Here is a 23,069-nt window from a genome sequence, read left to right as displayed (position 1 = left end):
AAGGCGAGGGAGATAGTAGTATTCGGTCAATTATGTGAGAAAGTATTATTGACATGATAAATGAACATAAATTATAAGCGCAAGAGTGCAAGGAGGGCAAATCCCTATGGCTCAGTTGTATAGGGCTGCGGTGGTGATGGAGACGTAGAGTACAGATAGAGGGACAGATCTACATTAGCATGCGCCACGCAACCTTTATTTTGATACGTGTTTAGACTCGTTTATACACCCGGCACGATCCGATAGAGGTTTACAAGTACCTATATACTAGTATTTACGATCAACCAATATAACAGATCATATTGCACCCTTACTCTAATGAGCTCGACTTGCAACACGTGCAAATACTTCAGTAGCCTCAGTCAGCAGAATGGTTCGCTAATAAGCTAGGAGGTCAATTACTAGAGCAGAGCGAAAACCAGACCTCTCTTCAAAATCTTTACAATCACATGCAGATAGAAGCTTTATCTTTGATATTGAGGAAAGTAACGGTGGGTTTTGGTTGCCATGCACTCTTTCGCATGTTACACCTTGCGAGCGAGACATGTGATCGACGAGTGACAGTATATGATTTAGCCCTTCCCTTTTTCTTTTCTTTTCTTTGTTTAACCCATTAATTGTATTTAGCCCTTCCCTTCACCCTAGGTTACTTCTCTTTAAGCATCAGTCAGTTTAGACCTGTTTCCTCGAGCTAAAAAGGCGAAACCACTTAGTCTCGTGAGCTAAACTGGTGCCGCACCATACAACGCACTGAAACAGCGAAATGGAGTTTATGAGAGTGGTGCGCATGCAGGGGAGCCAAGTCATTACCGACTGCAGTACTTACTCAAACATAACACTTTGCTCCTTTCAGTCCCTCAGCATTTTAAAGACCAGCCGGAGCATAACTACGTTCATAGTCAAACCCGCTTAGGCATGGGGCAGCAATGATTAATACCGAGCGGGCAGTTGTCAATAAATCTACGGTTAGCAGCTAGAGGTTTAACTCATCAGTAATCAGAAAGAAAGAGGAAGAAGATGGAGATACCAGTTTGGTGGAGGTATAGGATAGAGCCGTTTACCGCCAAGAATGGTAACTACATTTTTGACCAGGTTAGAGGCTTGTTCTCAAGGACAAACAAGGCTCAGCGCCTGCAGTACTGTTCCCCTGCCCGTTCCAATTCCACGAGCCAGCAAGCCGGCCACGCGCGGCGCACACGTCAGAAGTTTGCTTTGGAGCATCATGGAGCATCACTCGTGCATCAAATACTCTCACGCTGCCTTCGCCTTATAATTAATAATACCAGACGTAACCCGGCTCCTACGGCGAGCAGCTAGCTACTCGTAGGGGATGGGTACGTATACAAGAATTAAATCCGGCTCCGTGTTTAACAACCTTTGCTACCACTACATAACACGACATCTCACAACCAGACATCACAGTTCTTGCCCGAAAGACCTGGCCTAACCACAAACCTGGCACATGGTTCATTACCAACATTCCTCACTCCGAGACATTGTAGTTCCCTCAACGCCCCATTAATAACTTGCTCAAGGATCCCCATTTCCTTGCAGATAAGCGCGGGTTTTGTACTCTGCTTACATACCTCGCCTTACCCATCGAGGGGCCTAGTGTCATTTAGCTAATCGTAGGTTTAAGTGGAGGAGGTGTTCCGCAGGACCTCTTGATACTTCTCGAGAGGCCTAGAAATTCACCGTGTTTCTTCGGCGCTGGTCATGTAAGTATGCAATGGCCAGCTACGCGAAGCTGGATTGATTAGCCCCTGCTCTCCTACTTATCTATCCCAAGTCTCCTCGTGATAATCCACAACAAGGAGTATCGACCCTTGCGTGCAGAAATCTCAGCCCCGGTCCCGCCTAGCCTTAGGCTGTCATTGAGGAACGCACCAGGAGGGGGGAGGGGAGGGGGAGGATTCCTACCCGCCGTGTTTTGTGCTGAGCCAAACCCTCGAGTCCCTTTACCTGTCCCTCTTGGCATGGTCTCTGGGTGGTAGTATTTCGAGGGCCTGGCAAGAGGATAAGAAGCGTTGCAGCAGCACAATCTCTTCGCCGGATCTTCACCGGATCTTTGCATCACTATTTGATTGTTTCCTTAACGTCTAAATCGCTCATAATCTTGTCCAAAGCGTATAGCGAGCTCCTTATTGACCAGATATCGGTATGGATGACCACATATATACATGTAGTAATGGTATCCTACTACCAATTCCTGATGTCCTCTATCTTCCCCGAAAAAATTTACAAACACTATTAGGCGGTGGGGAAAGAAAGAGATGTAACCCTGCACAAGCAATTTCCTTGGCGCTCGAGTGATGCTTTATGACGCAAAAGCCACATCTACTATTACTTATGGTAACTAGCGCGAATAATCGAGCTACATTGTAGAGATTATCACTTATCCTTGGCGTTCAAATATCACTTTCAGCGAATAACACACATGGGCGAGTGGCCTATCGGTTTAACACTCGCCTTCCGGACGGACACCGAGAGGTTGTGCCTTGCCTTCGGCTACAGAAGGTCTAGGGTTCAATCCAGGGGTGGGAGTAGTAGATATGGCTAGACCATCAATGCTACTTTTTGTTCTTTTGTGGATGGGCTAGGGGGGTATTTTTATAGTTTCGACATATTTTATAATGATGAGGTATAAAGTATGTTCATCAGGCATATCGAAGTGTTTTACATCCTTACTGGGGTGCCTCCGGGTGTTACCCCCGGGCCACTATTTGTCCTGCTCCAAAGGCATGTGTGCAGTCTAGAATGTAGGAAATTCGAGGGCCTGAATTTGATTCCTTCTAGCACCTGTGATTGATCTCATATAGCCCGAGTACAGCTACCCGGGTCCTTATGCAAGCAGACCTTCCCATCAGCTCCTGTGGCTACCCCACCCCACCCCACCCCCCGCGAGCCAAGAGATTGATACTTGCTGTGTTCCATTCAATGGTGAGGGCGCAAATTATGTCCAGCACAGCTACAAGCTCTCAAGTATCTCAACCATATCTTGTACACTATTTCCCTCTCAGAAGGGAAAACAGATAAAGATATATCTTGGTCTAAGTCTACCTGTGAATATGAAGGTTCTACTACTAAAAAAGACCTATTCATTCACTAGCGATCACTCGGTACACATGAGTATCAGTGGATGGCATTTCGGTGCAGGTCTGAATTCATCCCGAAAGAAGTTCTTAATAAGATGTATTTGAGGTCGTAGGTTTGGAAGCTTGGAGTAAACTTCTATCACCGAAACCACCAATTTATCTGTAAATTCGTTAATTAGGATTTTCAAGAGACGGTCATACGTGGAGTGGGAAAACGCACGGAAACACTGTTACCAACCCCGCCGCCGATTCCATTGACGGCATGCCACCATCCCTTTGGTATAAATATCCCATCGCCGCTCCTTACCTCGGCCTCGAAACCCCGAGCCTCAAAATGGGTTAATCCATTCCCCCATACGACTTGATTTATCTTATCCTTATGTTCCCCTATCATCATTTCGTCTCCCGTTCGAAATGAAATGTCTCCTCCCCGGTGATACACGTTCATCATCTCCCGTCCCACTTCTGGCGGGAAAAGACGAATCTTCTTCCTTCCCGCCAATTGGACGAAAAGATTAGGGTTTGGATCTTTATGAAGTGGTGTATGGGTTCTTCCACTAAAGCCCATCCATATGTTTACATCATAGATATCGCCCTTGCCAGCCTTTTTTACATACTCCGGTGGTGGCACATATTCTCCAAGAGCCGGAAAATTTAGTAGAAGCTGCTCTTGCGCAAGATATATCACTGACCGTTCCGAGCAATTATCACCGGCAAGATATTGTAGGAATATGTTAAATGGCAGGTATCTCCGATCGAACGTTTGCCTCTCGTCATCCAATATTTCAGTGAACTCTAGAGGCACCAATACATCCCAACGGCCCTTTTCGGCGAGAATATCACCAAAGAACTCTATGTTTATCGATTTTTCGGTCTTCGGAAATAGTTTGTGGGGTTTGAACCAGGCTGAGATGGCGGGGATGTCGCAGAAATGGGATGGTGGAAAGGCGCATGGAAGTTCAGGTTGAAAGTAGGATTTTTGAAACTCTGTGAGTGATGGGGGCTTCAAGATTGGAACAGGCTGGATCGCTTTTGCAGCGTTCTGAAGGAACCGGAGGCTTGGTTTCATCGTAGCAAACGTTAATTAGAAAGCTTTGGTTTATGGTGGTGACGTCGTTAATTTAACTATGTGATCCTAATGCATAACCCTGGGATTGATCTGACCAACCATGGCGGCTCAAGATCCTGTCTTAACGGATGACTCATCAGCACTCTCCCGTCTCTCACTTTTTCCGGTTTATCACTTTCTTTATTAGGTTAATAAATAGTTAGATAGGCCCATGGCCCAATCAATAATTACGAACTTTCTCAAAAAAAGTAGGGGTTCAGATGCCTTACTAATCTTAAAATAACAAGAAGCCATCAAATGACGTCGCAAACCCACGTTCTTTCTTGCGATATTCAGGGTTTACCAGACCACCCCAGGAATCGGAGTGCTACCTATTCGCCGCCAAAAGACTTTCCAAGTTCGGCTACTCACTCAATGAGCGCCTCAGACGATTATTACAAGTGAAACTGCGTACGGATTCACATGAATAACGTCTTGGATGCTTTGGGAGTCGAGCTAATGCGTTGTGCAAATCCTTCAAAATGCGCCCAACCTCCCTTTATAATTCTCGGGACACTGAAACGCATTCTAGTTCATTCAAGCTCTATCCACAGCTGGTCACTTCACCCAAACTACTTTAAACAATTGCCAGATATCACCAACAAAGCTAATGGCGGCAGCCAAACCTAATGCCCCAGAAGGCCCTTCAGTAATTCCACCTGCGTACGTTAACAACACACACATAAGCTCCTCCTTAGCCCCAGAAACGCCAGCTTCTTTTAGGCACTGAAGTGCGGTCCTCTTATTTGCTATCACGGCGCGGACTACTCAACTAATCCCGCGAGACCTCTATGGCGTGGCAGTGTTCTTGTTGTAACTGAATCAGCATGTGTCCCGAGATTTGGCCGAGAGGTAGGTCTAGGGAATGATGTAGGACAGCAAACTGGGAGAACATCAGCATGTCTCCTGGGTTGAAGTTGTTCGATGAGCGCGGGAGAGCATTCTGGAGATTTACAATTGAGGTTGAGATGGTGAGGGAGGAACAGAAGGTGGAATATATCGTCAGCTTTGGTAGCGATAAGGTGTTGAAGAGAGCTTTTTGGATCCCAGGAAAGGACGATAGTATGAGAGTTGTGGTGAGAAAACCCTAATCTTGGCTATAAACCCTTGGGACTAACAGTTTTTGATGATATAGTTCCATTCTTGTAATGGTAGGCACCTTACTAGTCTTAAATTGGAATAACGGAATCTTATTAGATATTTTTATAGGTTTCTCCGTCGGTACTGACGAGGCTGACTACTCGGGCCCTGCTCTCTGGAACGATGTCCTTCGCGTCCATTCCGAGCACCCATTCCATGTCTCAATCGGTGGCGGAGATCAAATATACAATGATGGAATCCGAGTCACCGGCCCTCTCAAGGATTGGGCTAGCCTCGCGAGTGCCTCCAAGAAACGGACCTATCAATGGAGCGAGCAGCTCGAGGCCGATGTAGACGAATGGTATTTCAACAACTATGTTGATTGGTATAGTACTGCACCTTATTCACACGCAAACTCACAGATACCGTCCGTAAATATATGGGATGACCATGATATCATTGATGGATATGGTAGCTATACAGATCGTTTCATGAGCTGCCCCGTGTTTAGGGTGTCGGAAAAACTGCGAGGAAATATTACATGCTTTTTCAACACCACACACCACCAACGGGGGAAGAAAAAGAGGACCCGTGCTGGGTTATCGGGAAAACTCCTGGGAGGTATATCGGGGACACTTCAAGGTCTGTGTATGCCCGACTAGGTAAAAGAATTGGGTTCGTTGGAGTCGATACAAGGAGCGAAAGAACAAGACACATGATCAACGAGCTTGAAACTTACGACCTCCTCTTTGAACGTATGCATCGTGAGGTCGAAGAAGCAGCAGGTGATATTCGCCACATGGTCATCCTACTTGGTGTACCAATCGCCTATCCGCGGCTTGTTTGGCTTGAGAACATCCTTCAATCTCCTCTCTTCGGATTCATACGTTTCCTCAACAAGCGGTTTGGCGTAGCTAGGGCCATTTTCAACAAGTTTGATGGACAAGTTGATATCCTTGATGACTTGGACGATCATTACTGCGCAAAACCACACAAGGAAGAACGTAACGCATTCTTGCTACGACTACAGCAATTTTCATTGGAGAAGCAAGTGAGGATAATGAGCGGAGATGTCCATTTGGCAGCAATTGGAAGGTTTTATTCGAAGCCGGAACTAAATATACCAACAGCCAGCGACCATAGGTACATGGTGAATGTCATTTCTAGCGCTATTACGAATAAGCCACCACCAGAAGCGGTCAGCAATATTTTGGCCAGAAGAAACAAGATCCATCACCTGGATGGCTCCACCGATGAGCAGCTCATCGACTTCTTTAACAAGGATGTTTATGGAAAGCCTCGCCAGAGGAACATGAACACAATGCCATCCAGAAATTATTCTGTAATCACAGAATCTCCAATCGTCTCATCCGGCACCCCTAACATTGATGCCCATCCCAAAACCGAGGTGGGCGAGAAGCCAAAAAGGAAGAAAACAAACACCATAGGAGCTGGTGAGCATGGAGCGGGTGCGGAACATCCAGCAGCAACCGCAGAGAAGGTTGTAGAGACCATTCCAGGTGCATTGAATGTTGCCATAAGGGTTGAGATAGACCAACATCAACCTGACGGAAAAACCTTCAAGTATGGATTTACTAGTAAGCTATCCATCCCTTCAATGCCTACCTAAGCATACATATCTCTCCGCGGAGTTGTGTTTTCTTCGAAACCCTACTAACAGCTCGCGTGTCTCAAATAAAGTTCCCGCTTTGGAGGTACACGCATAAACGTCTTCCTGTTTGTTAGATCGGATAACTCGGATGAGGTGTGGGCAATGCTAGTCACAAGGACATGCATTCAATATCCATTGACTATCAAGTTCAGGGGGGTGGGAGGTATTGGTCAAAACCACGCATTTAATGTATAATAGAGTAGACGGGCATCTGGGATCATGTCCAGTATGGCAAACCATGTCTGCTAGCTTTTTTGTTCTGGATCTGCTATCTTTACCTACAAAAATATCATAACGTATCCGAAGACCGTGTTGTTGATAATTCTGTATCTATCATTGGCTTACGAAGCAAGCTGGGGTAGGCCTGCTTCATGACCCGATTGCTTGGGCAACGGACGTTGACATCGGAGCATAGGCCGCATGCCTCACCGTTGCAGTCAAAGTTAGGCTGGGGTTGGACCTCAGTGTAGGTATGTAAATGTATGTACCTACTGATGGTACTCCAGGCGTGGTAAGGACAAATGCAGAGGCTTAATATATATATAACCATACACACGCATTCTTGGTTCCGTCAAACGAGACCTAATGTCTGGGGTATAGTAACGATCAAAAAGCGCCAGACTATACCTCCTGTAGTTAATAGTACTTTATATCTTTCACAGAGGTTTCCTAAAATACCTACAGGCAGGGATAGGATACCTAGGCGAGAATAACTTTATGTCGGTTCCATGGTTTCAGAAACCTTCAGATTTGGAGCAAAAATATTCCATGCAGTCACCATCTGATTTGGGGGCTAGGGATAAGATAAAAATGTTGGCGAGAAGGGAATGTGCGGGACATGTACCTACATCCGCGTTCGATATTTCAATGGCTGGGATTTCTCAATCTGCCTTCGTCCCCTGGCTTGAACACGGTAAATACGTGTATGGTAAAACCTCCTCACCCACATCCATGATGCACGCATACGGTGCAGCAATGTAGAACACATCAGAGTGTCTACTTTGAGGGTGATGGCGCGTACAACATTGGATCTGGTCAATCATTATGATTGGTATTCCCCACATCTCTAGCTCTGGAGTCATTAATATCATAAATCTCTAGAAGAAACATGTGAAAGCTTACCTCCGCACTATACATGTAGGTACACCACCATATCCTAGTTTTGGAGAGTAATCGAATGATGGCTTAAGAACTAAGAGAGTTTTAATCGCGGGATTATTTGGAAACTTAATTATATGTAGTTTAAGCCCATTCTTTGAAATAGGAGAGGATACATGTATGTAGCCAAAACATAAGATTTGAAGAAAAAACCGCTTGACCCCGGCTCTCCCCCGCTCATGGACCATGTATAATGGAGTCTAACTAAGTACATGTAGTATTCGCTAAAGCCAGCCTTAAGAATTACGATCAATTTGACTTGCACTGCATGTACGTGCAATTTGAGAGTGCATTTTTCAGTTACAGAGTCAACCATGATCCGCATGAGGACGAGGAGGAGCGAATGACAACCCCCCTCCCACTTCGGCGTCTCCGAATATTTCGGCATCGCCGAAACGACATGCAATACCTGTACCTACACAAGTTGCTATTGTTACCGGCCGGGGAAGCCCAGAGTGCCATCCGAATATCTGAATGTATGTATGTAAGTGGGAAAACGGCTCGCTTTAGCATATTGCACGAGCAATAAATCCTTTCCCTCTGCATAAAGGCGAAGGAAAGGTAGCAAGTCGCGGGGTTTTCCAATCCCAGCAGCAGATCCCCACGGTTGCGGCTCATATCCAAGGCTGTAGCTGTTTCACTAAGCACAGTTGGGCTCTGAGACGATCCAGGGTTGGTTCCACAATAGACCAAGTTTATATGAGGTGCTAGCTGCATCGCTAGTATAAGAACTACGACTTTCCAGATACCAGGCCTACGGCCCACTTAACGTGCTTGTTTTCTTGCTTGTAGAGTCCCTCCCTCCCTCTCTACCTGGAATTTTGAGTCAGGACCTGATTACGACAGAGGTAAGGTCGTATCTAGATCTATTCACTTTGAAATTTTCAAACCTGACTGACGCCTTGCCCAGGAACAAAAAAGAAATTAGTTGACGAATTTGTAACAGAAATACATATAAGGACACCCTGTATATTGCTTAAATCCAATCATACAACTATTGATACAGCCTTGAGAAACTGAAACTGAAATAATCAAACCACGAAGGATTACGATCGACAGCCAAAAACCCGAGCCAATACGCCTTACTTCACAAAAACGCCCCTAAGATATCTGAAAACACGGTCAATAAAAATGGAGGTGTTCATCGTAATCAGGTACCCAGGGCCGAGAATCGTCGAGAGTCTCCATTGCTTCAGTTTCAAGGATACTCATTAACTCGCTCTGTTGTTGCTGTTGATTGAGCACTCTATGGTCGTGGGAACTTCCAACAGGCTGCTGAATTGGGGAACCCGCCACCAATGGATTAATGGCCTGGGCGGCCACTGTATGTTGAGAGAAGGTATTTACGGGGTCCCAGGCTCCTACAAATGCCGGAACTCCATGGCGTGTTCCACCACCTGGACCGCTCCCAAAAACACCGTACATTTGGTGGGGGCTGAACATCATATCCTGCAGAGCCTGGGGAACATCTGTCCCCGACGCGCTTCTACTCGGATTATTCTCAAAAAAGTGTGATCCTCCGATGTAATTCGCAGCCCAAGAAGCCGCCGGACTAGGAGTTGTTTCTTCTACAGACTGAACACTTGGAGAACTAGCATATGAGGATGAATGCCTGTGGAGTGGCGAAGATTCCTTTTGAGGGCTTGGTGAGGTGGCAGTGGAGTGTGAGGGTATCGAAGAGTGCGTTGACACTGGGGATTTCCCTTGGTCTGTGGTATAACTTTGCAATGCTGCCCGGGCTAGCCTATCAAATAAGTCTGCTGCAGCTTCCGTTCCAGGCCATCGTTCGGCCAGTACAGTCAAAAGTGATAAGCTGATCTCAAAGTTGGATTCAACCTCCTTTTTCGAATGCAGCTCACGAATTCCCTCGTTATACAATGCCCAGATAAGGGTCAGAGTCGCTGTATATATCTGGTGCAGATAAACCCAGGTAAATTCTATGGTTTTCTCGTCGAACATCTTCTTTTGGAGGTGGATTCCTTTAACTGATGAATGGTAGCATAGTATGGTGGCCTCAAGGGATGGTTGAGGTATCTGCGGAGTTGGGTGGAAAAGGAAGATGCGCATGAGATGATACCTGGAGTATTTAAGTCAGCGCGATATGAAAACCTCGTTTCAGTCCATTTTACCTATGGTCAAACCTGGGATAATTTGTCAGCTGGATTCGGAAAGAAAGTCACAGGGAAAAAAAGATCCCCCACTCTGAACTCACCAGTCATAACTCATGCCACTTCCCTGATCGTTCTGAGGGCAGGTAGCTCTCCAATTGTCAAGTTTTGCACTCATTTCATGGAACCAAGGGTCTTCATCACTCTTCGGGTTTTCTCTAGGGTTCTGATAAAGGGTTTGTCGGATCTCCGCCTGCAATCTCCTCATTCTAAAGAAATGCATAGATATCAACTTTTTGGGAGATGGGGGCCCGGGCAATATCCCTTCTATAGTTATACAAGCGTCATCAACAGTCTCATAAAACCCAACATCGACGAACGAGTCTGCTGTAGCAAAGGAGGAAGGCCGGCCCAGAACATGCGAAAGGCCGTATCTAAGCCGACATCAGCAATCCAACACTAACAAATATTCCAATCAAGAGAACCAAGAAGTTCGCCAAAGCAATCGATTAGTTACATACTCCATAGATGCCAACGACCAAAAGAATCTCCTGCGCATATCCTTGGTTATACAGTCGAGAGGAGTTTCGCTCAACATGATTGTTCGTTCTTGATGGTATCCAAGCTGCATACAAAGTCGTACAGCAATGCCAACTATATGGTACACCTATACACAATAATCAGATACCAGACTCGTACCATATTTAGTAAATGGTTGACACTTACCGCCATACGAGTAGGTGTGACTAGAGCATACTGTGCCATAACAAGCAAACACTGGAGTGTTCGGTGGTCCATAGATTCTAAAACCTCCTCGAGGTGTTCCAGTCCCGCCAGGAAATAGCTATCTGCAATAGTTGCATATTGCCGTGAAAGCCTCTGCATGCTGATAGCCAACACCATTTTCAATTGGAAGTTCTTATAAGGATCTATTGAACCGGAATATACATCGGCCACATCTTGGATGAACGTCGGTTCATGTAAAACTGGGAGTTGATAAAGAGCTATATCATACTTATCAGTCAGTGCTTCGAAAAATCGGGGCAAGTTTAATAGAAACCTTTCTGACAAAATCGATCAACAAGTTTATCAGTAATCTCACGGTTTGGAAGCTTTGTTGCTGGAACAGAGCTGTGATAATGATTCTCGGGATCTGGACTGGACCGCAACGCATGTCTAAATGTACGTCGATGTTGTGTCGTCAAATCTTTGAATGTTTGGGATCCTAAGTTTCTTTTTGCTGACTCTAGAACTAACCGAGTCACAGTGAACCCATTCGAAGTTCCAACATATCGTGGTTCTTTGTAATGTTCATAGTCTGCGAAATTCACCATGGCAACCCCCCTTACCAGGTCTTCAATATTGGGTGTCTCAACCTCAAGTGTCAAGGCCTCCCGCATCTTTATTTCCTCCTCCAGAGCCCGAACCTTGGCTTGTAGATGGACGACATAACTTCTAGGTATGGTCTTTTGTTTTGTCGAATCGAAGAATTCACAGTGCGCCCTACTTCGCTCGCAAGGCCCACACTTCGGTAATCCGGCATCACAACGGGTTTTACGCTGTCATAACTCGTAAGAACTTGTGCCCTAAAACAAATTATGGGTTTCTTACAGTTCTGCACCGTGTGCAAGCTGTTAGAGTATGGTACAGTTTTGGTGGTTCAGATGCCTCTCCCCGACTGCCACCCTCGATATTTCCATCTCTGTCACTACCTTGCCGAGCTTCAGTGGGACTCCTTCGATACTCTTTTCCACGCGTCCCCGGAGATTTTCGTGTCCTGTTAGTTTCCTTCGCTTCCATCGGGGACTCATGGATATCGAATTTCGTGATAGTGATCGTTGCGACGGAGGTGGTCTACCTGGGGAGAAAGCTGAGAGCGGCGGAGTTCAACAGCCGATGATTTGTAGCGGCTACTGAACATACGCCGGGAAAAAGAAACCAACAGCTCCCCTGTTGGACTTGCAATATCTTGCTCGTATGTAGCCGTCAATGTCCTGCGTCAGCCTTCTTGTGCTTATTCCCCGCGAAGAAGTCGTTTGGGTGTGTGACACGACCGGCCGCAACAACGTAAGGGCGCCGGCCTAGCGAGATGAGGGGAACTTCAACCAGATGGAGATGGATGTTCCGGATAATTCAGTGTACAGTGCACTTTGCGAGTACATACCTCGTGAATGTTGCAGTGATGATAGGATTCCTGAATGGGACAAACGGCTTGGTATCTCGGGATTGTTTGAATGAGGCCCATATAGTATCAGCCTACCTGTCTTTTCTCCCGATGACAGACAACTATTAGGACATATCTGAATACCGCAAGCTACACGCTGCAGCGTTGAATAGTTCCTCCAATACCAACACTCGGAATCGTGGGTGCAGGGGTTGCAGAAGATGATGGATGATCGTGCTACAGCTGTCAAAGGGATATGTACTTCTCGTTGCCGTGGTCAATGTTGTCCTGAAAGAATATAAGGATTGCTGTCAGATGATATTGCTCCTTTACTCGGATAGCTCGTGAGCTGCATATTGGTAAGTTTGGTGTTATGTACATACATTAGTACATACATTTCTTGAACGGAGTTTATTCGCCGGAGTTTCTCCCGTGACCTCCGGGTTATTTTAACCGAAGGCTCGTGCCCTCTCTCCATCTAGAGCTTGCAAATGCATGGTCACTTGCTGGTCAAGTTCAAGCTTTAGAATTATCATCTACAGTAGGCTTAGATATAATATATCCGCATGTCAAGTAGCTATGAACTGTTTACTATGCCGCCAATAATTATGTACCGGGTCCGTACTTGAATACTCGCATTGCAGCTGTTATAAGTTTTAAACGCCCACTAATAGAGATTCTTGTCCAAGACCCTCATGAGATGAGGTTACTGGGTAAGTCTCGATCTTGCAAGTGGATTTCTATACACTCCTATTTATGGCAAATGCTTTCAACTGCAAGTCATAATTCCAGAGTGGCTAAAAGTTCCTGCTCCTCGCAGGAACACGATCCACGGTATGCATGACATCCCGTACTAGCTGAAAGCGCAGAATGCAAGAGCCAAAGAAGTTAAGAGTCCTTGTTTTAGGAGTGTGTATCCCAGCAACAACCTAAACCGCCCTGAGTACGTCGCCCGCGTTAGCTACAACCTACTGATTGATTTGACACCCCTGCCAGTGATGAGTTTGCTGAGCTTATTCTTAATCTGACACTAACAGCCGTTCTTGAGAAGAGTGAGGGGGACACTCCCTTGAGCAAGCAACACTACTTGAGATTCGAATATATTTAACTCAAATCATCTGCTATTCATCGATGGATTCTTTAAGTTCGCCATTATTGCGAGTCAGCAGGCCTGTAAGCGCGTGCTCACGATGTAGGAGCGCAAAAGTGAAGGTTCAACAAATTTCCATGGCCTAGTCAGCGGAACTCTGAAAGCTGCTAATCAAAAAGCTAGTGCGATGGAAAACTACCTGCTTGTACTGCTTGTGAAAAGTCTGGTAAGGTTCATGAATGCACTGGTGGGGGAGACCAATTTGCCAGAGGCAAGGAACGCAGGTAACCATCATCTCTGGCAATACATCTCGAGACTTAAATATTCTGATAAACCCTTTAGCTATATGGCCTCTCTAGAATCAAGGGTAGAAAAGCTCGAAAGAAAACTTGCAGCTATGGATGGCCGGAGAGGTTCGGTTTCCATGCTGGAATCCCAGTATGAGCCCCAAACAGCAATCGGTCAAACTGAAGGTACTTGAAGCCATTTCTATTTCCATCATTGAATTTGGCTGAATCTCTGTGAAGTTCGGTCGGAGACACCTGCCGTAACATTAAATAAACCTGGGAAGCGAGATGATGAGAATGAGATTGAAGAATTGGTTGCGGATTTGGGGTATATGTACGTAAATTTATACCCACATCGCACTTGTGACAAATAGCTAACCACTATGCGTGATATCTCAAGGGCTATCAATGCCACCACAAGAGATTTTTATGGATTCACTAAAAGCATGACTTTTGCAAAACTTATGCTAAAAGCTTCTGCTGCATCAAAAGTGATCGAATCAAAGCCCAAGGCTGGATTACCTGAACGACATGTAGCAACGCAACTGATACAGCATTATTTTGACAAGATATTCACGACACTCCCCTGCCTCAATGAATCCAGTTTCTTTGGGGCAGTAAATTCAGTCTATCGCGACGAGGCAGCATGCAGTCCTTTTGATGTTTATACAGTATATATGGTTCTTGCGATAGGAACAATGTCTTTGTCGAAAAGGAGAGATTCGTTAGCAGCGCATAATGCTGCTTGTTTTGTCAAGTCTGCCTTAGAACATGCGGATTCTGTCATATCGCCAAGTGGGGTAACGGGGGTTCAAGCAACTCTACTACTAGTTCAATACTCAATGCTAGAGCCGGCACATTTCAATAGCTGGTATTTGATAGGAACTGCATCAAGGATAATGATTGATATTGGTCTTCACCAAGAACCTCTGAAGAGTTCGAGGAAAAAATCTGATGTTGATTTACGAAGAAGGATTTTCTACTGTGTTTATACCTTGGATAGGTGAGTTTGTGGATTACCTCTGAGTACTGAATTAGTTTGGTTTGGGACTTAAGTTTGTGGTATAGGTCTATAAGCATGGTCCTCCAGCGGCCGGTTACCTTTTCAGATGACTCTGTCCTGGTAGAGCTACCCAGGGTAGCTAATCCAGATGTCGCTAAAAGAATATACGTCAGGGGTACACTTACACCGATGATTGCTGCCACAAAACTCTTTGAGTTACGGAAACTTCAATCTGAGTGGTATCAAAACTTGCATCTTTCGGGGAATGTTCCCATTGAAGACCCTAAGCCATACTTTCGACAAAGGACAGAAATGTTGAAGGTTTGGAAAGACACAATGCCCGAGTCGATTAATCAATCTACCAAAGACTGGCTCTACCTTGAATGGTATTACCTCAATGTTTATGTTGCTGCTCCTTGTCCAAAGATCCCACGTCCCTGTGACGAAGCGATGGTTCAAATCTTCAATAATTGCGTCAATTACGCACGGAGGTTCCGGAACATACTCCAAGATTCCAATGCTCACTTTGTTTACACGTATCACGATGCCCTTCGCACATACTTCATAGGAAACAACTTTCTCCACGCGGTGTGGCATAGCGAACATGCCCTCATAGATGGCTCGAATATAGAGTCCGCCCTTGAAACAATAAAAGCAATTACGTTCGTTCTGACCTCAATGATTGTTCGATGGCAAGAAGTCGAAACCTTAAGGGATAGATTTCGGGAGGAATCAACTTACATGGTATCGAGGCGATTTCAGCAAAAGCTAGAGAATCTAGTCACTCCTCCGAAATCAGTCATATCAGCACCCCACTTTCCATACGGATGGTCTCTCCCGGTAACAGATAGTTCCCAGCCAGAGTATAACCCTTCAGCACATATTGCGACTGCGGATTTTGGCAACGTAGCCTTCTATCGATATGGTTGAGAGGAAGACTTCCTGTCGTTGAGTCGATATCCTTTATAGTCATCGTTGATGTTCTACTTAACTTAATTGAAAGTTCACTATGTGCTTTATTTATCTGATTACATTTATCTCTTCTCTCTTGCAGTACAAGCGCATTCATTCTGTTGCTGCCCCCACCTCATCCCACGCCCAATCGCTTGAGTTAAATGTTAATAATAAGAAAAGGGGGGTTTCTTTTTTTCTAAAGAAAAAAAGAAAAAAAGAAAAAAGTGATATAACAACCGTCATGACGGCCATTCTAGTCTCGTTACGAGCCTATGGCCATCTTACCACTGGTTACATGTGTATGATCACTGATACTTGGCGTTTAATATGCGTTTCTAATGAAACATCTGAAGCATGTAGGTACTAAGTAACTAAGCCTATTCCATCTTGCTTGAACCCCATGGGGCTCGAACCCATATTATCTGCGTGGTAGCGGTGGCTATAGGTTCTCGTTTTCCTATGTAGCGAGATACACGTATTGCTGGGTGGGAATGAGATTATGCGGTAGCGTACTTTACTCTTTAGGTTTAAGGTTAATACACGACAAATTGATGATACAAGTAGCGCGCTACCTATTTAGGAAATATTACTACAAGGGATAAAAATTGTGAGTGATATCTCATGTTTCATACTAGCACTAACGTTGCGATGTCCAAGATAATCGGGGCTGAATTTTCAGGCCTCCCGCTGAGGTAACCGGTCCTTCCACTCAGCGATACCAGATACAAAATTTTCAAAGATTTAAGAGCCAGGCAAGGCAAGATGATACTCATCACATTGAAAAGCACCTCAGCAAGACTGGCCTTTTTGTATCTTGCTAATTGTTGGTCCATAGCTCTAGTGATCCACAATGTATAATATACTATTTATATATTTATAGAGAAATTTATGTTGGGTCCACCCCCGCTCGAAGCTACCTATTACAGTTTATGGATAAGATTATACCTATGGAAGGCGGATGTTTCTCGGGAAATTCCCGAGTGGGTGGTTGATGGAAATCCTTTAGCTATCCCTTAAACTCTGCTCGAGACATGCTGGCCCCCTTGGTGAGACAAGATTTGTGGCTGGTAGTTACTAATAAAACATGTGGCTTTTTAACACTCGCATGAGGGGGGTAAGCATTGAAAGCTTAGGGGAGAGCTACTGGTACGTTTCGGCCTACAACTCCTGCCTACCAGCTGGTCTGCAGGGATACGCCCCGAGCAGAAGAATCCTGAGAATTAATCAATGGTCTAGTGATTCCAAAGGCTAGATTTAAGATTGGACTCGAGAGAAGAACTTCTTTTTACTATATATTTCTCCGCATTTTATATTGTGATATCGATGTTCATGGAGTTAGCTCAATCGACCCTAGCGTACTGGCATCACCGATCAACCAGTGCCACAGCTTCGGAGCATGGAGTGATAAAGCATGACTGCGGGAAAAGAAAAGAAAAATTAAGATATCCCCTGTAGAATTTAATTTCCAAGGCTGCTTGATTGACACCATGGCCTCGTGCGCCGGCAATGCCGAAACCACCTTTCGTCCTAGGCTTTCCGCTTCACTGGATATAGCAGGTATTGCAACTTCCGCCTGGCCATACTCACCGCCCATGACTACCCTCGAGCTATGATACGTGCGAAAACCAACCCATATCCGAGATCATGGTGGCGAAACTCAGCTGCTTCTTTGATAATGTCAGGCAAGAAAATGAGTGATGGAGCAGTTTAAAGTCTCCAGTGAGTAGAGATGTGATATAGATATAAGAAAATTATGAGCTTCAGAATTCCTCAGCACCACGTGGGGCAGTTATTGACGGTCGTGCGATCGTCAAGCAGCTGCGCAGCCCAACAATAGTTCTAATTCGCAACGAATACTCACTACAGAACCAATGATATAAAATATGATGGGTAAGGTGCTTTATATTTAATTCACATGCCTAACATAAATTCCTTAATCTTGCCTCTTACTAGGCTAAAATGCGCTCTCGTGAAGTGTATCCATCTTTCCTTGAACATGCCCTTGATTTATCAACCGTAAGTCCTTGATTTCCATATACGTACTCACAATCAGGGCCGGCCGGTACAGTGATATAGAGAGAACCGATAAGACCCAGCCCTCAGCTTATACAACAAATTGCAAAGCAGATCAGGTCTTGGTTGCCATGATGCAGCGGGGGTGGAGCTTCTGTTTCAAACATCGGCCATGACTCTCTTGCAGCTTGATGAACTGACTGCAAATGATGGATTCAGCAGTTTAATTCAGTAGTTTAATTTATGTTAAGTCTAGAGGTGCATTTTCTACGTATTGCATGTCCAAGAGCTCGTATTCTCTCAAAACAAATAAATAATATTCATACTTGGCGCATGATCATGACCAGTTGCAGCTAAGTAGTAGTACTAGGGACGATGACCCTTGAAATAATCAATTAAACTGGCCCATTTCAGGCTTTATACCAAGTGAACTCTTATCCTCATGTTCGCTATACCTATACACAGCCTATATAGCTGCAAAATTAAGAATTAACCTCGTCGTGTTTGTTGCCACGACGAACCTCCATTGCATTAATTGGTGTTCAGGACGACCCGGGGTACGTATATCCGTACGTACGCGAAAGATTTGTACGCTACTGTACAAATAATGAGGGTAACGTCAGTGATAGCAAGTAATGCAGAGGTTTTTAAATCCATCCAAAGTGAGGGCTTAGCTGTAGTTTCAATTCCTGGGGAAAGTGGAGATTCAGGTTTTTGTTTGAATTAAGTCGTTTTCTCAGCTTTTACCTTCACTGCCCACCTAATTATTTTCTTCATATGATATATCCCAAATTAAAACGCCTTCCAGGCCTCCAAATACGTCTGTGCATTCCCGTTCGTTCCGACCTGAAATCCGCGAGTCTCTACGTATACCTCGACCTGGTTTATTGAATTTGTATTAAAGACCTCTTTATCCACAATCACTTTCATTTCCTCATCTCTCGAATTCCTCCATATCCCAATACCAAACACCTAGTCAATCATAATTCCTGCACAAAAAAAAAAGTCCCAAGACTATACCCCTTCTTTCAAACACCTTCCAACACTTTTATACATTTGGAATTCGAAATGTGTAATTACGAAAAGATCATCTATGAGGAGTGTAGCCACACCAAACTCCGCCTCATGTCCTATTGCCACTTTGCTCGAAACGATCCCTTCCACCAATGCTGGGGAGTCGCAGCCATCAAACGCGAAAGAAGGGTTGAAGGAGAGAAATGCCCCGACTGCAAGGCTTAAGGAATAGAACCTGAGCCTGAGGGATAGAGGTTTATACGAATGGTAGTTTTATTCTAGTCATGGATTGTTTGTTAGCATAGCAAGCCTTGATATGAAAGATTGTTTACTGGTCCTATTATTTTCGATGCATCTTTTAATTATTTCTTTTGCATGTTTGTCCTTGGTATGACGAAGCAGGGGAACAGGGGAAATTACATCGACAACGGCCATGCAGTGCGGCCGGATAAGATCTGACGGGAAGAGTCATGGGCTAAGCATCTAGAGGAAAGGGTTTAGCAAATAACAATGGGCAAGGATTTACACAACATTTTCAGATGACCTATTAGATGCTCTTGTTACAACATACGCTCTTTTTGCTGGCGAAATCTCCTGCATACTCGTACGGCTGGGTCAGGCGCCCGCCGTGAATTTTGATAGATCTAATTGGCCACGATCTGAACTCCCTATTTTATATACAGGAAGGAACGACCAAGTACTCTACTGACTTGTATGTATGGACAACTAACCAAAACACAAGTACACATGCATGACTGCAAGGCTTGAGAACACTAAGGATATGTAGGTACATCGCTGGATTGTAACTTACTTATAATTATGTAACAACAAGATGCACTGCGTCAAGAATGCTGGTCTCCGAATATTGGCTTTCCGTACTAAATTTCACTAGGGGTGTGCCAACTCGCGACCGCGAGTTATACGTTGAATTATGGGTATCAAATAAAATTTAATTCTCCCTCTACAATCATGAGGGGCCTTCGTGAGTGCTCAGTACTTTGATGTGTCGTGCTTACTAAATACCCCTGTCGCTGTCGACCAATCAGACTACAAGCCCCTTCGAAAAATCGTTAATCCAGTGCATACAGCGTGAGGTAAAATTATTGTAGAAGCATGGGGAGAGTCCTATTGGCCGAGTCAGCCATCTAAACCCTGTTTTTAGACACCTGTTTCTACAATAATTCTCCCTCTCGCTGTAGTAGATGTATTTATGGGGGTCGAACTCTCAAGGAAATATGATAGTTAAGTTACATGTGGTGCAGAGTACCAACGCTTAAAATCGTGGCCTGGTCCGTGCACACACTTAGTCAGGCAATTTTCTCTACAGGTGATGGATGATATGTAGATAGCTCCAGAGCCAATCAAAAGTTAGTTATAACTACCAAATAGGGTTAGTACTAGGCCAAGGAGGCGCGAGTTTAAGGGTTTTATCTACCGTTATTTCTGGGGAATAATCCCATGGGCTTAATGCAAAGTAGTGGTAGAAAAATGCTTGCTGATTGGCTCAAGTCACGGGAATATGCATACACCCTTGACTTCTTTCCTCCCACCACTTTGCTTTAGGCCCATGGGCTTACTTCCCAGAAATAACGGTACTCCATGTATTCAAGGGACAATGACTTATCTACCCCAGGTTTTTCTTTCACTATTAATGTGAGTTACCACAATAGGCAATTGGTACCCACAGTCCCTCTGAAACGCAGCATGAATACGGAATTTAAATTTCGTTTCCGGGCTATTCGTATAATACAGATTTCACATGGAAAGTGGCCCTTGCTGCTAACCAAGCCTTCCTGCTGTTTTGTCACGATTAAGACAGCGAATGTCTCCTCTTCAGAGACCTTGCAAAAGGTCAAAATTGGAACTCTTATGCGAAAGAGTCGCCACAGTTGACGGGAGATTCCAGATGTCGCCTGACCCCACGTGGACACAGATAATGCAATGGATATCTTACATCTGTCTCCTTTGTGCTAAGAATTTGCCGCACAATTGAACTGGTGCATAGCATTTGACCGAACTCAAAGATATTGGGCATATCACCAAGATTTCTTTCATAGTTATATGCTTCCTATTGTTGGTATTGCAATGAAATCGAGAACACGCTGATATTCTCACATACATAACTCAAGTAAGGTGTTTTGGCTTATGATCTAAAGGTTAGAAGCGCCAGTAACCTTTCCAACAATGTTGTAGCGCTTGCTGAAGAAAGTAAACCTGGCGATACAAAAAAATTCGTGTTGAGATAAATGTCAGTGTGTGCACAAGACGGATACCGTTGAACGATAAGGCATAAGCAAGGGCTCGAAGCAAGATTCTCATACCAGTCATTCAAAACACCCTTTTCCTTTTCAGAGAGATCTGACCATTCAGGAAGAGCATCCTCCTCCTTGACAGACGATTTGGCCAGCGCACGAGATGCGTCTTTACCAGCGAACACTAGTGAAAAGTGATAGATAATTAGCTCGGGTACAACGAGAGGTCTCTTGGGGATGACAAACCGTGATATGCGCCTCCCGGTGCGTAGCTACTGTTTCCTGTTACATCAAAAACAGTCCCCTTTCGAAATTAGCTATTGTATCTCATAGGAGGTAGTAGAATATGATATGCAAACCTTGATGGCAACGTATGTGGGATAATCCGGATTGGCACCTATCAGAGCATTAGAAACTTGAATAATAGATAAAAAGGCAGTATATAGTATTCTCTATAGATGACCCCATAGACCAAGTTTGGTTATTATAGAGCTCCCCGTTCTGGGGTACCTACCACTACATTTTGCCAAGTGCTCGGCAGAGATAGGGTCCTCTTTGGGCGGTGCAAGGGCGACTGGCTGCTTAGGCGCGAAGTTTTTTGGTTCTGGAGCCGACATTTTCAAGTCTTTGGTGCCTGGATCGGTTCTTCTTATTTAATTTAGAGGGTCTTTAAGCTTGTTGAAAGATATGTATGTCAAGGGGTTGAGGTGATGTTACGTCGGTATGGAGAGATGGCGGGGGTTCTGCCAAGAAAAGCCCCCCATCACCTACTCTAATCTAAATACTAGTTGAACGGGATATCGAACTTAAACCTAACCCTGTCTTATGTAACCAATTTTAGGCAAGCCAGGATAAAAGTGAAGAGTCTCATATTCTTTAATAGAAATTGTTTCGCTTATAAGTGGAGCTCCATGTTACGAACTTTATGAATTCAGCGGCATTCATCATCACCACCACGTATCTTCCAGTGCTCCTACCTACCAGTAGGTATGTAGGAATCATTCTATTCGATGTTCTATTTGATTAAAAGTGGAAACCGAACACCTCTGGTTTCATTGCAATCCATGGAAAGGCCGAACAACTAAATTATTCTTTTCTGCAACCGAAAAGGAACCAATCAGTTTCTCAGTATTAAATTAGCCCTAGATATTCGACAACTCACTATGTGTAGGATGGACTACACATACTAGCTAGGAAATAGTTTCCTCTTCAGTTAACCGGTGTGTATGTATGTACTACCAGTACACGTACACCCCGTCACAGGACATATGGAGGCGCTCACAAGAAACAACACTATAGAAACCTTTATTCCGAGCTGTTTCTTGACCCTAGGTTTGTTTACTTAAGCATGTGCACGTGTATACGTACCCCCGGGGGGGGGGGGGGGGGAGTTTAAGTACAGTTCTTAAATATAGACCGGCACCCTACTCAGCGTTTAACTTCGATGTACTAGTATCTTCCTGGCGTTTTTGAACTGGGCCATTATTGCATACACCCAAAATCATGAGCTTGGCGTATTTTTGTATGGCATGCAATATCAGTCGCGTCCACAAACGTCAGGAAAATACGAGTAGGCACACCATGCAGTATCCACGTTGTGCTAGCTTGACGATTTTCCCTAAATCCAATATGCATGCATATGTATTGTACATGTACAGCCACTCAGCAAAAGTGTTCGTGATTTAGTTTTAATGTCAGTGCGCAGTGTGGCGCACCCGTAATGTTGATGTTATTAAAGTTGAGATTCAAAACAACGAAAAATATATAATATAGTTCGTGACTATATATAAAAAAAGATATGTCATTGATCTTATTCTTCATTGATTCCTGGCGCCATTGATCACCGGGAAAGTCTTCTCTTGGTTTTTTTTTTTTGATGGTCCGCCACGGTTACCTATGGAGAAATGTCTCACTCCGAAATCGGAATCACGAACACTTTTGCAGAGTGGCTGTATGTACAAATGCGCCAGGTGTCTTGGAATCCGACGGCTAGGTATCAATATTACCTCCTTTTAAATTATATGTATGTATAGAATTAACTAGCTCTTAGGATCTTTGTTGCCCTGGTTAC

The 23,069-nt window shown here is 44.5% G+C and overlaps 6 protein-coding genes across 6 annotated transcripts; 2 read left to right on the top strand and 4 right to left on the bottom strand.

Moving 5' to 3' along the window:
• Positions 1 to 672: 672 nt before the first annotated feature.
• H6S33_000843 (uncharacterized protein) lies at positions 673 to 2,074 on the bottom strand (the record flags this gene model as incomplete). The annotated part of the gene is made up of 7 exons (XM_044832265.1): positions 673 to 691; positions 827 to 846; positions 906 to 973; positions 1,028 to 1,076; positions 1,597 to 1,608; positions 1,662 to 1,683; positions 1,776 to 2,074. 7 exons carry the CDS (start codon positions 2,072 to 2,074, stop codon positions 673 to 675), a joined length of 489 nt encoding a protein of 162 aa, XP_044700402.1.
• A 1,205-nt stretch (positions 2,075 to 3,279) lies between these two features.
• On the bottom strand, positions 3,280 to 4,164 carry H6S33_000842 (uncharacterized protein; the record flags this gene model as incomplete). Its single annotated transcript, XM_044832264.1, has 1 exon — positions 3,280 to 4,164. The coding sequence occupies one exon, from the start codon at positions 4,162 to 4,164 to the stop codon at positions 3,280 to 3,282; it is 885 nt and encodes a 294-aa protein (XP_044700401.1).
• A 938-nt stretch (positions 4,165 to 5,102) lies between these two features.
• H6S33_000841 (uncharacterized protein) lies at positions 5,103 to 6,913 on the top strand (the record flags this gene model as incomplete). The annotated part of the gene is made up of 4 exons (XM_044832263.1): positions 5,103 to 5,279; positions 5,339 to 5,354; positions 5,413 to 5,714; positions 5,795 to 6,913. 4 exons carry the CDS (start codon positions 5,103 to 5,105, stop codon positions 6,911 to 6,913), a joined length of 1,614 nt encoding a protein of 537 aa, XP_044700400.1.
• A 2,322-nt stretch (positions 6,914 to 9,235) lies between these two features.
• Positions 9,236 to 12,021, bottom strand: H6S33_000840 (uncharacterized protein; the record flags this gene model as incomplete). Its single annotated transcript, XM_044832262.1, has 8 exons — positions 9,236 to 10,190; positions 10,243 to 10,254; positions 10,326 to 10,655; positions 10,743 to 10,888; positions 10,948 to 11,225; positions 11,291 to 11,397; positions 11,479 to 11,780; positions 11,833 to 12,021. 8 exons carry the CDS (start codon positions 12,019 to 12,021, stop codon positions 9,236 to 9,238), a joined length of 2,319 nt encoding a protein of 772 aa, XP_044700399.1.
• Positions 12,022 to 14,840: 2,819 nt separating this feature from the next.
• Positions 14,841 to 15,695, top strand: H6S33_000839 (uncharacterized protein; the record flags this gene model as incomplete). Its single annotated transcript, XM_044832260.1, has 1 exon — positions 14,841 to 15,695. The coding sequence occupies one exon, from the start codon at positions 14,841 to 14,843 to the stop codon at positions 15,693 to 15,695; it is 855 nt and encodes a 284-aa protein (XP_044700398.1).
• Positions 15,696 to 20,896: 5,201 nt separating this feature from the next.
• On the bottom strand, positions 20,897 to 21,615 carry H6S33_000838 (uncharacterized protein; the record flags this gene model as incomplete). The annotated part of the gene is made up of 5 exons (XM_044832259.1): positions 20,897 to 20,960; positions 21,068 to 21,182; positions 21,245 to 21,302; positions 21,358 to 21,395; positions 21,513 to 21,615. The coding sequence occupies 5 exons, from the start codon at positions 21,613 to 21,615 to the stop codon at positions 20,897 to 20,899; spliced, it is 378 nt and encodes a 125-aa protein (XP_044700397.1).
• Between the last annotated feature and the right edge of the window lie 1,454 nt (positions 21,616 to 23,069).

Source organism: Morchella sextelata (assembly GCF_020137385.1).
Source record: "Morchella sextelata strain SCLS chromosome Unknown scls_1, whole genome shotgun sequence".
NCBI lineage: Eukaryota > Fungi > Ascomycota > Pezizomycetes > Pezizales > Morchellaceae > Morchella > Morchella sextelata.
Note: the sequence above shows the minus strand (reverse complement) of the source record. Positions and strands in the feature narration are given on the sequence as shown.